The sequence below is a fragment of the Podarcis muralis genome, chromosome 3 (genome assembly GCF_964188315.1).
Source record: "Podarcis muralis chromosome 3, rPodMur119.hap1.1, whole genome shotgun sequence".
Taxonomy (NCBI): Eukaryota; Metazoa; Chordata; class Lepidosauria; order Squamata; family Lacertidae; genus Podarcis; species Podarcis muralis.
The window spans coordinates 54480350-54497510 of NC_135657.1; the positions used below are offsets into that span (position 1 = coordinate 54480350).

A 17161-nucleotide genomic window follows, 5' to 3' on the forward strand; every position below is an offset into this window, starting at 1 on the left:
CCAGTCAGTGTATACAATGTTGAAGTAGACGGACCAGCCTCAGTCTATAAGACAGCTTCCTAATCTCCAGTGTTTGTAAGGGGTGGGTGGGTGGGGAAAATCAAGGGTGTATTTGAAACCTGTTGTTTGAAGCTGGGTGGGTGGGGGCTGGGATTCACTGATTCTAATAAACCTTTCATTTATTCCAAAATAATTTGGACAGAAACTGCCTATTAGATTAGTTTCTCACATCACAAACTATGTCCCCCTTGGAGATCGACATCTGGTAGGAAGTCCTTAATTAGAATATTCCTAGGCTGCTGCTCCAGAGAGCTGATTATGCAGCAAGAGGAAGATACAGAGAATTCAATTTGTATTACAAGGGAGTGAATTGTTGCTAGCACAGAACAGAGACAATCAAGATGGTGTATTGGATTTTGAATGAAAGCTTGTCAGTTCTGTTATTTGTAAGTATCTATTTCATAATCAAGCTGCTGGTTCTGATTCATTTTCTGATATTTCAAAGGAACTCTCCACTTTCCCCTAAATGTTTCATTTTTATCATTCACACAACTGATGCTCAAAAGTTTCATTCTGTTTAGAATTGGGTTCTTTTGACAAATACAACGCAATTGTGAAATTTCTTAATTATACATTGCATTAGAAAAGAAAAAGAGGAAAAGAACATTGTAATTGTAATTGATCTTCAATATATTTTCTATTTACTGTAGTTATTGTGGTTGGGAATGAATTTATACCTGTTTATTGACACATTCAACTGGTATGAAGAGGAGGGTGCCTATCTTTATACTCGGGTTATGTTGGGTGTAAGTAAAAGTTTGTTAAATGCCCCTTTAACCAGGCTTTCTCTTGGATGTGCTTCTGCATTGTTATTTATTTAGTCTCACTGATCTGCATGCCATTCTGCTTCGTGTCTCCCCCCCCCCCCGTTTTTTGTAACCAAATGCCCCATAATTTTAAAACCAGCCTAACTGGTTGCTTTTTTTTTATCCCACTTGATTCGTTTTAGTTTTGTGATTTAGAAGTATACTGCATCCATATCTCATTCATTTTTGTTAGTCATAAACTGGATTAGAAAAAGAACTTATCCATTGTTTCCTGAATCATGTATCTATACAGTAATGCACCTCTTACCCAAGCAGTACCACTTACTGCAGGGACATCATAATATTCCTGACTACCTAACATGATATGATTTGTGACATTATACTACTACAGCCTTCCCCGATTCGGTGCTTTCCAGCTACTTTGTGACTACAACCTCCATCATTCTTGGCCATTGGCCATTGGCAATGATGTCTTGGAGTGATGAGGACCAAAACGTTAAAAGTCTTGTTGCAGCATTAAGATTCCAAATCTTGCCTTCATCCATTTCACACACACACCAGGTCACTTCACCCTGCTGTATGGCAGAATTGCCCTCCCTGGCTGTAAAGCTGTGAAACATAAAATCAAATGGTAATTTGTCAGCTTTGGGGGGCTAAAACATTTTTTGTGTTTTTATTCATTTCATATGTGTAACACATTTTGTCATTTTGTGTCTAGTCCACGCTTGCCTGGGCAAGAGCTTCTGCCACCTGCCTCAACTTTAACTGCCTGCTAATCCTCTTACCAGTTAGTAGAAACCTGGTTTCATTCTTAAGGGGAACAAGTTTTGTAAGTACTTTTTTCCCTATTGCACAAGTATTGCCTTTTAAACAATCATTGAAAAGGTTCACTGATAATGTTCTTGTTATAAATGCACATTTAAAAGAAACTGATAAACTGTAGCATGTGACTGCTAGTGGATATTTATAGGAGTGTATTTTTCCATAGACTTATCACAGTGTTGCAAATACAGCTATAATATTTCAATAATAATAATAAAATTATTAATATCCCGCCCATCTGGCTGGGTTTCCCCAGCCACTCTGGGCGGCTTCCAAAAGAATATTAAAATACATCAAACATTAAAAGCTTCCCTAAACAGGGCTGCCTTCAGTTGTCTTCTAAAAGTCTGGTAGTTGTTTTTCTCTTTGACATCTGGTGGGAGGGTGTTCCACAGGGCGGGGGCCACTACTGAGAAGGCCCTCTGCCTGGTTCCCTGTAACTTGGCTTCTCACAGTGAGGGAACCACCAAAAGGCCCTCAGCACTGGACCTCAGTGTCCGGGCAGAACGACGGGGGTGGAGACACTCCTTCAGGTATACTGGACCGAGGCTGTTTAGGGCTTTAAAGGTCATTCATTCATTTTATTTGCATACCACTCTTCAGGGCACTTCGCAGCATAAAAATACAAGATGAAAAGAGAAAATACATAATAAAAACAAAAACAAAAGTTTATCATTACTGGAGTGAGCCTAGGTGACTTAGACTCATTCACTCTCTCTTCTTTTCTCCTCAGCTGATATAGCTGCAGGGAGGACATTGGGAGCTTTTGCTACTATTTTTATTTTTTTTAACCACCAGTTGTTTAGCATTATGGCCCAATCTGGACAAGCTTCAATTAGCTTTAACTATACTTTACTTAAAGAAGCCTACTTAAGATACTGGCTTGTGAAGCTAGCTTGTTACAGTAAACCACAGCCAAAATTACCGTAACTTGAGTTTGGCCTCTCAAAATGGCCTCTCAAAATTCCCCAGCCTAATTTTGAGCAAGGAAATGAGGAGGACCATGCCATCAAACTTCTCCAAGGTGAGGAGAAACTCTGTAACAGTTTTTCAGGAGTGTAGCTCGCCATTATCAGTGACAGCAGCACCATCTCCTTTTTCCCTAAGGGTTTTTGATCATTCTTGTAATGATAAACCATAGTTTGTTATTGTAGGAGTGAGCATAGGTGAATCTTGGAATCACCTCTCAATATTGCTTCTGGCTGCAGTATTCCAGCTATGTTCAGTAAATTCTGGACTAGATAAACTGTACTTTATAATTATGTTTGCATGCAATTTCAAGTTCATAAAAATGATTTAAGATGCATATCTTCCCCCCTTTTCATCAAGTGTTGTGGAGGAGTCCTGAGGAGACAACTTGACAAAAGTGTCACATTTCACAAGACTATTGCATATGGAGTAGCTGTGAATGCAAGTAGGTTTTTTTTTTTTAACCTAATGCTTACAATGTAGGCTTCCTTGTTTTGTCTGGAGTGTTATGAATTTGGAGTGCTAATCATGCAGTCTTAATGCAGGGAGGTCCAATGTGGAACTGGCCCATGTGGGGACACTGAGGGCCAGGCTTGTATGTGTGGCCTGGCCCTGCTTTTAGCCACACACTTTCAGTAAAATGCCTGAATATTTGGAATTCAGGTGTGAGCAAACAAAATATAAAATACTTGGGGGGGGGATCTCTGAAGAACTCAGCTTTCTACCCTTGGTATCCAGAGACACTCTCAGTGTTCTCAAATATGTCTCCTTAGAATCTATTGTTTTCAATGAAAGTGTGCATTTTCCCTTCTCTCTGATAACATCACTTTCTGCTGTGATGGAGACCAGTTCTGTTATTTCAGGGATGGCTTGCTGAGGGAGTGAATAAATGCAGTTGTTTTTTGGGAAAAGGAAGAAACTCTGTCTGGTATCACTTATGGTACCCCTATTATTGATTTGCAATTCTTACATATTTTAGTAGCAGGTGAGATTCAATTTCCTTTATTTCTATCTAGTCATCAGATCATTACAAAACAAAGGTTTAACAGAATGAAAGTAACGCAAGGTAACATTGACTGAAGTTTAGATCCACCGAAACCCTGCAGCATAAACAAGCTTAAAATGCCAACTAAGGCTTATTCAGAGTAGACCCACTGAAAGTAATGATCATGACTCAGTTAGGTCCATTCTCTTCAATGGGTCTACTCTTAGTAAAACTTAGTTGAATGCCACCCTGATTTTTCCTGGCATAGCACTACCCTGCCCCTTTAAAAAAGAAGAAGAAAGAAAATGGCCCTCTTTTAACAAATATGAAAATGCAATATTAAATTGAAATAAAAATGAGATGAAACAAAATGAATCCATGCAAATCCAAATACAATTATGTAAAACCTAAATGGATAAAAGCATAAAACAAGACTTAAAATTCTGAATCTCCCTGGCAGGAGACAGCATTCTCTCAAGAAATTTCTCCTCTCATTAGTTACTAGAAAATGTGCAGTCTTCACAGGAGGCAGGAGCATTTGCTCTTCTCCAAACCATTCCAGTTTTCTACAAAGTTTTCTGCAGCTTTCTTTACTACATCCAAGGAGCAACACAGATCCTTTGTTATGCAGAATGTGTGCCTTTAACCATTTAATTGCTGGGTCAGAGGGCTTACCCTTTTAAACAGGAGGATCTTACGGATAGGAGTGCCAAAGACCAAACACACACCTTTATGCTGCAATCAATTATTTAGTCAATAAGGTAAAGGTAAAGGTACCCCTGCCCGTTCGGGCCAGTCTTGCCAGACTCTAGGGTTGTGCGCTCATCTCACTCAAGAGGCCGGGGGCCAGCGCTGTCCACAGACACTTCCGGGTCACGTGGCCAGCGTGACAAAGCTGCATCTGGCGAGCCAGCACAGCACATGAAAACGCCGTTTACCTTCCCGCTAGCAAGCGGTCCCTATTTATCTACTTGCACCCGGGGGTGCTTTCGAACTGCTAGGTTGGCAGGCGCTGGGACCGAACGATGGGAGCGCACCCCGCCGCGGGGATTCGAACCGCCGACCATGCGATCGGCAAGCCCTAGGCGCTGAGCTTTTACCCACAGCGCCACCCGCGTCCCTTATTTAGTCAATAACAAGGTCTAAAACAGGGTTCAGCAAACTTTTTCAGCAGGGGGCCAGTCCACTGTCCCTCAGACCTTGTGGGGGCCTGGACTACATTTTGAAGGGGGGGGGGGAAATGAACAAATTCCTATGCCCCACAAATAACCCAGAGATGCATTTTAAATAAAGGGACACATTCTACTTATGTAAAAACACGCTGATTCCCAGACCATTGGCTGGCCGGATTTAGAAGGCGATTGGGCCGGATCCGGCCCCAGGCCTTAGTTTGCCTACCCATGGTCTAAACATTATCCCTATCCATTCATACTTACTCAAGCATACCTCCTCTGATGGCCAATCTGAGCAGAGCTGGTGAAGAGGTGAAGAGTTTGGCTGATGCACTCTGACCACTGGACTTGTCTTCTTGATCTCCAAAATCCTAGGTGCACAAGTCCTTGCTTTATACTTTCCAGTTTTCATCAAACATGACGAAAGTTATGAGTGAGTAGCATTTGAGGGCATAGATCTGGGGTCATCGGGGTAGTTTCCCAGACCCTCATATGCTGTTCCATCATATGCTGTTTTTCAGACAGGTTCCCACTCCCTGATCTTTTGTACTTTCAGGAGTCCTAAGACAACCAGAACACAGCCTTCTGTCTTGGCCTTCTTCCTGATCTTTTAACCTTAGGTCTCACATATTGGAAATAGCCATAGATTTTCAAAAGACCGCTTGCTTTTAGCTGTTTGTAGTGTGTATTTTTGGCTTTCCTTCCTCCAGCAGATGTTCCCAGATGCCCTCTATAGTTCCCACCAACAATTCGGCACTCAGATCCATTCTTTATCATCAGCCATTGTATAAATAAACATTCTCCCATACATTCACTAAACACCCCCCCATTTTTAAAAAGACATATATTACATTCTTTGTTATACAGGCAACTCCCTCCTTACACAGGTTCAACTCGCATACAACCGTGTATGTGTGTGGTGTTGGGAAATGAATAAATAATTCAATTTAAACTGCAAAAAAGGTGTGAAACGGGCAAAAATGGCCCCAAAAGAGCACAAAAGCTGTGAAAATGGTGTGAAAAGAGTGGGGGGAAAGACTAGGAAATGCTGCTGGTTTTTTAAATGAATTTTTCACGCGGTTCCAGAGGTTTGCAAGGTGTTTACAAGCTTTTTAGATGCTGTTCCCCACTATACATGATTTCACATATATGTGCGGTACCTGCGATTGTAACCCTCATGTAAGTGTGAAGTCGCCTGTACCCAACCATCAACTTAGATTCATTCCTTCTGCATACAATGCAGATCCAGTGCAAAAGGGATGAGTCTAAATAATAGGATCAGTGGCTCAAGAGTTCTGCCCAACAGCTGTTGATACTCCCTTGCCTTCAAGAAGGACTGTGGAAGGGCTCCAAGATGGCACACTTCCCACCAGGATCAGTCAGCTGAATTTTTGTTCTGCTCAAAACCTCAAAAGAGCATGGAATGCAGAACACATTGCAGTGCTGCGTGGAGTTATATTTCTCTATCAGCCCAGCAACATACCACTTTCCTTTCATCATAAGAATGGATTCCTGAAGAAAGCACAATTTCCCCCTTTTAATTAACAAGTCATTCCAGGAATAGAAATGTATTAATTGATCTTGTTTTAGTTTCCTCAAGGTATCAAACTAAAGGTGCATTAACTTAAAGTCCACCAAAGGGAGATTTCCTCCCAATACAAATAGCAGCTTCAGGAGAGAGATTTTCCTCCCAGCTCCTACATGATTAACTGGGTCTGAAAAGTGCTACTTTTGGGCTTCTTCTACAAAGATGGGGAAACTACCCAGCCGTGTTTCTCATTCCTATGCAGGAAAACCCTATACATGTAGATGGGGCTCCCTTTAGACCAGCGGTTCTCAACCTGTGGGTCCCCAGATATTGTTGGACTACAACTCTCATCATCCCTGAGCTCTGGCCTTGCTAGCTAGGGGTGATGGGAGTTGTAGTTCAACAACATCTGAGGACCCACAGGTTGAGAAAGACTGCTTTAGACAGAGCTGGTTATGTGATGCATGGGAAACATTGTTGTTGAGAGGTTGGGATTCCCCTCTAGTTTTTACTTTCTTGTCCACAGATACTGCTCAGGGCCTCTGCCTTGGGAGGAATGGAACAGGGATTTTATCTAACTATGTTTGTATGTATGCATTTATGATAAGACATGAAAGCTATTAATGGACTAGGAATAATTTACAGGATGGTGGCGATCACGGTATAGGAGATGTGTAAATAATGGGAGGCATTGGCAATCTATGCAGGTTAAGACATGGCTGTTCAATTCTGAGCACGGTAACTGTGAAATTAATAAATCTGAGTGTAAGAGATGCTTCTAAATGTTTTAGATAGTTTTAAACTGTTTAAAAATATGTTTTTGTTTTATTTTAAATTGTGCTATTTTAACATTTTGATGAATAGAATAGAATCCATATAATACAAGTTAGGAAACTGATTGTAATGGGTATGCTTAAGTACTTAATTAAAAGGTGACTAACTTCAGTGCAACTATTATCCCAGACAGGCATGCAGAAAGACAGAGAAGTGGCTTTTACTCTCTTGAATAAGTATGTGCACCAGTTCAATAAGAGCTGTATATGCTTCACTGAGAACAAACACAGATTAGCTAAATGTATCAAGACATCTCTCTTGTTTGGCTCTTTTTCTACATGCTGAACTGATGGATAATGACCTGTAATTGCAGCTCATTTACTAACCCCCTCTCCATAAAACAATCCAGCAATGAGATAGATGGAAAATTATAGACTAGCGTGCAACAAAGTAATAATAGCACATATGAACTACTTATGTATGATCATAGACTTGCATTTATGGCCTGCTCTTCCATAGCTGCTGACGTGTGATGGGCATGTTTTGAATGTAAGAGGTGCTCTATACACTACAATGGGCAAACACACACATTTCTCCACAGTGCAAAAAAGTGGGGGTCTATGCATCTTCCACACAAAAAGGCTTCAATGTAAATTGAACAGCACGTTGCCTACAAGGGCAGCCTCATTCACAGAAGTGGGAAAGACAATGTTGTGTGCTTGTTCCTCTGCAATCCCACAGAAGTGAATAGGGCAACGACTCTGGTGTTTTGAACCTATGGGAATAAAACCAGGCCCCTGCATGCATTCACAGGTTTTAAATGATAAGGAGAGCTGTAGAAAAAGTGGAAAGATCATCATCATCATCATAAAAAAATAAAAATATTTTTTTATTTATATCCCGCCCTCTCCAGCCGAAGCCGGGCTCAGGGCGGCTAACAACAATAAAATAAGACAACATTTTAAAATCATTTCATTAAAAAATTACTTCAAATCAAATTGATGGCAACCATTGGGTAGATTGCCAAAGGAGGGAGTCAGGCTGTGCCCTGGCCAAAGGCTTGGCGGAACAGCTCTGTCTTGCAGGCCCTGATAAAAGATAAAGGTGAGAGAGGCTGAACCACCCCATGTTTGAACGTTATGTATCACATATGAACTGAAACAGTATTATATTGATTTATAGTATAAATATGTATTCAGGGATAATATCAACCTTTCATGGTTTATATTGTAACATTCTCTCTCTCTCTCTCTCTCTCTCTCTCTCTCACACACACACACACACACACACGTGAGAGAGAGAGAGAGAGAGAGAGAGAGAGAGAGAAATTGAATGCAAAAGGTAAACCAAGCTATGTTCTCAAGCACATAACTCATTACCTGACCATTGTTGGAAAAATATTTGTCATCACCATCATCAAGGCTACCCAGCTCTATTCTGGGAATACATGTTTAGCCAGCCATTGTTTACCCAATGACTCATCCATGAAATAAGAATCTGTTTGCTTCCAATATTTCATATTATGGTCCTCACTTTATACAACTCTTTCTTTTCAAAGCCATTCACATCATTGCACATTTGATCAACATAGAGCGATACCATCTTAGCCAGTCAAAACAAGCAGGAGAGTTAAGCAGTAAACTGTCAGACATTGGCAAGAGCCCTAATGAATCCTACTTGAACCCAATCAGGAACTATGACATGGTAAGTTGGCATTTTGGGGATTGGCTGGTGTTTGTCATTGGACTGTTTCCCCTGTCTTGAAAATGCGTGCTCTCTCTCTCTTGCTCTCTCTCTCTCACACACACCAGAAACAATAGAAGCAAAAAGTCTTCAAATGTTTAGTGTCTTCAGATGTCTGCACAAGCACACTTTATTTTGAAAGAAGAATGTGGCACCATGTGTATAACTCATTATTGCCTAACACCTGCCTTTTGGAAAGTTACAGCTAGATTAATCTGCATGGGTTTCATTCTTACCTTTCTGTTTCATTGAATCTTGCTCTATTTCATTCCCTCAGAAGGACTCCAGTGTAGCAAAACAGCTACCTCTTCGATCATATCATTTCCTGTAATCCTTTCACAGAAGCAAACAAATTGCAGCTAATATTATTTATACCACTTTCCAGCACAAACCTAAGTTTTAATAATCAGTGCCAATAGGTTGCATCCAATGCTAGTTCTATCCATTAAAAATAACAGACATAACTAACTTAGGCCCATTAATTTCAGTGTGTCTACTCTGAGTAATACTTAGAAACAACCCAGTATGTCTGATTAAAACCCCCCAAATCTTTCATGTGTTTATTTTTATGCTGAAGCTACAACATTTATTCATTTGTCCTATAAAACCACTTTATTATTTTTCTTCCCCCCCAAAAAAAGAATACAATAACTGAAATACTAACAACCACTGCTGGAATGACAGGTCTCCTGATCACTGTGTCATTAATTCTGATCATGACTTCATCTACAGAGATCATCACAAGGTCCTTCTATGAGGTGTTCTGGTATACTCATCACCTGTTTGTTGTTTTCTTCATTGGTTTAGCTATCCATGGGATGGGGTGAGTATCAGTATACCTCAATATGACTCAATGTCATCATCATCAGAAGTCATCATTTGTGTGTTGCTTTCCTACCAGATTGTGCCCAAAGTCACATCACCCATATTATAAATTTATGCAAGAGGGATAGTGGACTTCTTTGAGGGCAGCATAGAAACAGTCTAAGAGGCCAACACTCCTGCTTCCTGCTGTAACCTACCCACAATTTCCCCCAGCCTGCCGCCACCAGGAATGGCTGATACAGTGGGGTGGTACCACACTGCCATCCCAGAATGAGGCAGGGCAAGAGTGAAGCTGAGGCTGCCTGGTTCGCTGGGGGGAGCACTGGACTGGCTGCGCTAGCGTGCCTGAACAGCCCTGACCTCATTGCTGCCCAGCTTTACCCTGGCACATTGCCCATATAAGCAGCAAAGATGCCTCTGTTGGCACTGCCCCATTGTGATGGACACTGCTGACCACCACTGTGTTATTCCATGTGTGCTGAAAGAAAGGCTCACGAGATTTTTAATTCACAGAGGGACTTTTTGATGGTAATGCAAGTGAAAAGGGAATGTCAAAGACCATTTTTTATTCAGCTCTAGCTTTATAATGCTTTTCTTTTTCTGTTTAGTCAGCTCATCCGTGGCCAGACCCCTCAGAGTTTGTTGCTGCACAATGTCACTTACTGCAAAGATCATTATTTGGAGTGGGAAACATCAGGTCAATGTCCTTTGCCACAGTTCTCTGGCAATGACCCTGTGGTAAGAATGACTCTTGCTTCTTGCCTCATTCTAGGCCCTTTCAGATGTGCTGCTGTTCAGATTTTTTTAAAAGTGTTATTGTTACTTTGCTGTTTCTTAGAGAGTGATTGCACTTCTTCCAATCCACTCCAAGGAGGGAATTGTTCAGAATCTGGGTTTTCCAAACTTGGGTCTCTAGCTGTTTTTGGACTACAACTCCCATCATCCCTAGCTAGCAGGGCCAGTTGTCAGGGATGATGGGAACTGTAGTCCAAAAGGAGCTGGAGATCTAAGTTTGGGAAAATCTGGTTCAGATTGAGAAATGTTCTGTGCCCTCATTCCACCAAGCAATAAATGTTGGAGTTATGAGCATGTGCCCACATTATTGATACCCCTTTCAGTGTTTGTTGTTGTTGTTGTTTTGCATATAACATGTGATATGATATAATTCTGACCCTGTGGGAGATTAGGAGAATAGACAGCAGGAACTACAGTGGTACCTCGGGTTAAGAACTTAATTCGTTCCGGAGGTCCATTCTTAACCTGAAACTGTTCTTAACCTGAAGCACCACTTTAGCTGATGGGGCCTCTCGCTGCCGCCGCATCGCCGAAGCATGATTTCTGTTCTCATCCTGAAGCAAAGTTCTTAACCTGAGGTACTATTTCTGGGTTAGCGGAGTCTGTAACCTGAAGCGTCTGTAACCTGAAGTGTCTGTAACCCGAGGTACCACTGTACTTGGTTTACTGAGTCAGTCTGAGCTGTCCATTGTTTTAGAGACTGCATTGACAGGCCTCCTGTCAGAAAAAATGGGGAAATGCCATGAAACAAAAATTGCTCAAACTACCACCACCTTGCCACATATAAAAGTGAGAAACTGCACAAAGCACCTTACACACAATGAAAATATTGTGGAACTATTTAAGGTATTTCAGAATAAGTCAGCTATAGGGCTACACAAAACACATCTGGAAGAGCCCCAAGAGTGTTGCTCTGTTTACAAGGTTGTAGAAAAACAAGAGTGCCTCCTGTATAAAATGAATTGCAGTGGCACCTGTTTAAAAATCCCAATTAATTTGCTTGACCGTCTTTGCCAATAATGCCTTCCAAGCTATTAGATGATTTCATTATGTGTCATATTGTGCCTATAATTCTCTGATTAGAATAATGTTGCCAGTCTGACCACCCAGTGCAAAGAACAATATTTTATGTCAAGACATTTTTAAAAAAATACAAAATGAGAAAACAAAAGTAAGCTGTCTAAGAGTTTGAATTCTTCTTCAAAAACAAACTCTCCAAAGACTGCAAATCCACAGGGGGTAATTAAGTAACCATCATGTGCATGCTTGTCACATTCTTGAGTGACAAAAATCTAACATTTATTAAGATATTTTTAGGCTACTATTCACAAAAGATTAGGATTGGGCAGAAAGAAAGCAGGAATAAAATTACTATGTTAAAATACAATGGGGGAAAAATACATCAATAACTTAGAAGGATTGTAATGACTGACCTAGATTGGTTCCCACATAAAACTATTATTTGCTACTACCCTGCACGCATATTAATGTATCTCAAAAAACTTAGCGTCTCCATAGAAATAAATACTGTGAATAAAGACAGCCATTGTCTTGCAATACCGTGCACTGAAACTAATGAGCATAACATCAGTGAGGCACGTCTCCTTCCCTGCACACCCAAAGGAATGTACTCAAGATTGGGGAAGCGCTGTGAAAGTGGTAGGGCACCTGCTCTACATGGTTAAAGTCCCAGGGGTAACCTCCAGCATCTCCAGGTATGACTGGGAGAGACCCCTGCTTGGAATTCTGGAGAGCTGCTTAGTCATTGTAGACAGTATTGGGCTAGAGGGACCAATGCTCTGACTCAGCATAAAGCAGCTTTCTGTGTTGTAGATAGATTAATAGATCGACAGATCTCCCTAGTTTCATAGCTGATGCTTCATTGTGCTTTCAGTGGTGGCTGAGGCCCATTGGGACCAATAGGGTGGAACTCAAGGTGACCAAGGGTAGGTGGAGCCAGAGCAAATGACTTGCAATGCCGACTAATTCTACTTTTGTGAGCATCCTCCTCTGAGTTGTGCAACACTGAGTCTAAGAAGGAGGAAGCTGACAGCCAGTGCTCTGGACTGATAGTAAGTAAGAAGATAGGCAAGGTTGAGGGCAGACTGAGGCTGGAAGACCAGTCTCTGTTGCATAGTTTTGAATGCTGATGGATCTTGAATCTCAAAGTCATACCAGATTAAGATGATTTGGTCTATGAAACAGATGACAAACACATTGAAGTTGGGAAAACACAATGTTGGCACATACCACTTAGTTTTACAGATCATTCACTGCTTCCTGGAAGATTTCCTCTGAGTGGAACTCAATAGATATTAGGATGTCCAAGAAGGAAGCTTTCCTTACCACATTCCCAATGTAGACATTCACAAAGAAGTCTTTGTGAGCGTTAAATAAGCAATGAATGTTACAGCCATCTATCTTACTCCTTAAGGAGTTTCAAGATTTGTTTCTTGTGCCTGTGCCATGACAGCGCTGGGTAAGGATGTTTGGTTGACTGTCACCAGGTCATTGTTTTAAAAAAACAAAACCCAACTCTTCTGATTTACAACGCCACCACTAAGCCACCCACAAGCAAACTGGGAGAATATCTCCTGGAGGACTTTGAGATTCAACTTTATTAATCTCTCTGAGCACATGAGAATAACTGGTCAACACTGATCAAATCACACAAAGGTGTAAATCAAAGCCTATATGAACAGTATCGCTTAAACAGTATCACTTAAAGCCGTCCAGAGTGGCTGGGGAAATCCAGCCAGATGGGCAGGGAATAATAATAATAGTAATAATAATAATAGTAGTAATAATAATAATAATAATAATCAGTAGTATTGAAATGGAAATGCCTGTTTCCAGGACAGTAAAAAGGCCATCAACATTAGGTCTAAAGTGGGTCTCAAAAGTGTCACAAATGGAGAATTCAGCAAGCTTGCCAAGGAATGAAGTCAATCATCTCTTTAAAGAATGTTAGTTAAACTGTTATTAGTTGTTTAGAACATATATAAAAGAAACACACTTCATAGATTTGACCAGGTTCACCTCCAAGTGATGGTGATCTACCTTTAGAGTACTAAAGCCTGTATCCTCAGCTTCCATCATCAGCCTGTCCAATATCATTTAATGTCAGGACTAATGAATTTGTCACCTTGGCACAAGGCAAGTGTCCTGAATACAAGGAAAGAAGCTTTGGTCACTCAACAAGTCATCAAAGGCTATTCATTTCCAACAAAAAGAACACTTTAAAGATAGCACTTTCTACAGCTGCTTGCGAAAGGATCAAAGGAGCATATTTGAAAGCCTTGGCTGAATTCTCAGGGAGGATATCAAATAGTTTAAAAATTCCTCAGCAGGGTTTTTCTGTCTGTGCAATACAAACAGAAAGAAGAAAGACGGTTGATTTTCGCTTTTCTGTAGCTAGTAATTAGGCCAATGATTTACTTTTCATCGGTGACTTGCACCACTGCAGTTTCTTAAGCCAGAGCAATATTTTACCTCCAGTCCTTCTGCTGAGATGAGTTATAGCCTGAGCAGCAACCCTATTATGGTGAAGAATGTTGATGCAATGGAGTGACTTTGATCTTGTGGTGCCACCTTAGACTCCCTGGTGCAAGCATTAAGCTTGTGGTACTCAGATAATCTTACCTCGTATATGCCCATTTGACCACTCTGAACTGCAGAACTGGCACTCCTACAGGTATCACTTAATATTTGTTTTGCACTTGTAAGAAATCAATAATTTAGTATGGCTTCACCCACAATTTGGAATTCCCTGTCTCTTGATATCAAGCAGGTAACTTTGCTGTACACTTTTTGATGCCTGCTAAAAACACTTTAGGCAAACCTATCCAGACATGTAGAAGTTGACATGTGTTTTAATCTGTTTTTAGTTTAACTGTTGGTTTTAATTATATTTTGGATTGCTTAAAATACTTTATCTTTTTAACTTTATCTTTTATTTAAAGATAGTATTTTTATTTAAAATACATTATCTTTTTTAACTTTATCTTTTATTGACAATGTGATTATTTGGGGGGGGGGTTTCTAAACCACCTAGCTGTTCTATTTGCAATCAAGTGGTATATAAATTTCATTATATAAAATAAAAATAAAGCTAATGTTCCAGAGGGTAACTGAGTTAGGCTGCCACAGGAAAATCAGTGAAGAGTCTTGTGGCATCTTAAAGACCCACAAATTTCATATGGCCCAATGTTATGGATTAGAGTCCTTTTAAGCTTAACCCATTATAAATTTGTTAGTCTCGAAGACTGCAACTAAAAAGACAATTCATTCAAGACAAGAGGGCAAGGCTATAGTTGCCATTTACATTACCCCCTAAGTGAAAGCATCACCATGCAATGAGGCTAGAGAGAGTTGTGGGCCATAAATGACCTCCTTTTTGCATCTTTAACTTCCTGTCCTCAAGTATGACTGCTAAGTTGCAAAGTCAGTAGCAGTTCTGGCTCCTCCCTGGGAACATCCAATACCCCAGATCAGATTTAGGAGCACAGCTGATAAAAATGTCCAGGCCAGGAGGACAGGGCAGCTCCCACCACACAGTTCTTCCCCAAGTCAAGTCACTTCAGATGGCTTTGTGCTGGTTGAAAAAAGCGTATCATTCCATAAACTGGGACACTTGTTTTTGCAGGTTCTGCTATCGATTTGTAAGTGACCCCCAGCCCCAAACCATGGCCCTTGATGTTTGAGGGACCCTCTGGAATGGGGTAGAATAAGGCAAATGAGGCTTGAGTAGGTCAGGGGGAAATGATTGAAAATCAGGTGCCTCTTTCTGCTAGTGAAAACATCCCCTGTGGATACAAACAAGTGTATTTTTTTGCCACAATGTCATCAGTGTTAAATTTCAACAGAAATCATTACAACCAGTTCAGTGATGGTACCATACTCTGGAAAACTGGGGAGGAGGGTAATGAAAAATGTGGAAAACCTGCAGTGTCAAAGGGTTCAAGAATTTTATAGACAACTATTCTGCATCACTTTGGCTGGTTCTGATAACAATACGTATTGCCCAATTGTGGGCTTTATAATGATTATTTTAATTATTATGAATTGGAACTAGCATCTTTCCATTCATTTGCACCCAGTGCATTGATGATGTGGGAATATAAATCAGCTCCTTTAATAATGAGAGTTTTAAGGAAAGCTGAAATGTGATGGTAATGTGTGAATTTGCAGAATTAAAAGAACAAAGATTAAACAATAGTATTTGCAAACAGCTACATGATCTAGTTTTGTTCAGCATTGGATACAGACTAGGGCAACTGCCCCGTCTTTCTCCCTATTGCATACTGTTATTCTTGGTTTTATTAATATATAAAGTATTAATTAAAGAGAAACTTAAATCTAAGTACTTTGGTATAATTGAGTTGCAAAGTCAATAAATGAAAGCACATCCATTTTGCATATCCTCTGCTGACTAAAATAAGCCATTGTAAGCTGTTTTTCCGATACTAAAACTAAAACGGGAGAATGAATGCTTGCATGTCTAAAAAAATCCTGCATCTTCCATTATATCTAATTATCTAAAGCTGTTGTAGCTCAAGCTGAACAGAATGACCAGTTAATATATATGGTCAGCTAAGTACATTTGATCAATAGGATGATCAGTATATATGACCATGAAGTGCAATTATCAGCTATAATATCTTGAGGTCTAAGCAACTTGATGTCATAGATCTGCTAAGTGTAATTATTGACAATAAAACAGCCCAATCAATTTAATAAAAATAGGTCATTTCAGCATAACTGAACTTTTTGGGTCAATTTCTGGCCAATGCATCATACTAGAAAACTTTGCTAATTGTACAGCAAAATCAGGGAGTGGAAATTGGTTCTCTTTTCTTAAAGGTTCAAGAATCCAATCTAGAGAGCCTGTGTCAGAAAAAGAGAAGCAACAGTTTCACGGAGCATGCATTTATGCACTCTGAGCTAAACAGGAACCATGTCCTGAATAGCTGAGGGTGGCTTGCATCAGCAACCATCATGCTTAGGCAGGTGCAAGAAGCCCTATGCCCTGGCAGAGCCCACCACTGACACCATGGACCCTCTACAGCCCACCCCCTCCTTGATTTCCAAAAGCTTGGAAAGGCCTCCCATTGTTTTTTCTAGTTCAGGACTCTGAACAATGAACAGGTAGGGAATTCCATTTCTCGCAGTTTCCCTACTGTAGTCCAGGCATTACTTACTTTAATATTGAATTATTGTAAGATAAAGGTAAAGGTAAAGGACCCCTGGATGGTTAAGTTCAGTCAAAGGCAACTATGGGGTTGTGGTGCTCATCTTGCTTTTAGGCCGAGGGTGCTGGTGTTTGTCCACAGACAGCTTTCTGGCTCATGTGGCCAGCAGGACTAAACCATTTCTGGCGTAACGGAACACCGCGACGAAAACCAGAGCGCACGGAAACACCATTTACCTTCCAGCCACAGCAATACCTATTTATCTACTTGCACTGGCGTGCTTTCGAACTGCTAGGTTGGCAGGAGCTGGGACAGAGTAATGGGAGCTCACTCCATCGTGGGGATTCGAACTGTTGACCTTCTGGTTGGCAAGCCCAAGAGGCTCAGTGGTTTAGACCATAGCTCCACCCACGGTCTTATTGCATTCTTGTAACACATTCTAAGTAGGGCTTTCTTTGCACTTTCCTTGGTTAGGTCAGGAAGATGCAGCACAATTACTGACAGGAGTGACACCCTGTCAGCATATTACA

At 40.7% G+C, this 17161-nt stretch overlaps 1 protein-coding gene across 2 annotated transcripts in view; it reads left to right on the forward strand.

Moving 5' to 3' along the window:
- The first annotated feature begins 261 nt into the window (after positions 1–261).
- The window catches only part of NOX3 (NADPH oxidase 3), a 29293-nt gene continuing 12393 nt past the window's right edge, over positions 262–17161 (forward strand). The window contains exons 1-7 of one of the 2 annotated variants that reach the window (XM_028723743.2): positions 262–446; positions 711–806; positions 1546–1656; positions 2979–3063; positions 8636–8781; positions 9462–9643; positions 10254–10383. In XM_028723743.2, the coding sequence (XP_028579576.2) occupies positions 402–446; positions 711–806; positions 1546–1656; positions 2979–3063; positions 8636–8781; positions 9462–9643; positions 10254–10383 (795 nt within the window). In that variant the 5' untranslated portion in view covers positions 262–401. The remainder of the gene's footprint in view (positions 447–710; positions 807–1545; positions 1657–2978; positions 3064–8635; positions 8782–9461; positions 9644–10253; positions 10384–17161) is intronic. The other variant, XM_028723744.2, reaches the window with a different exon arrangement.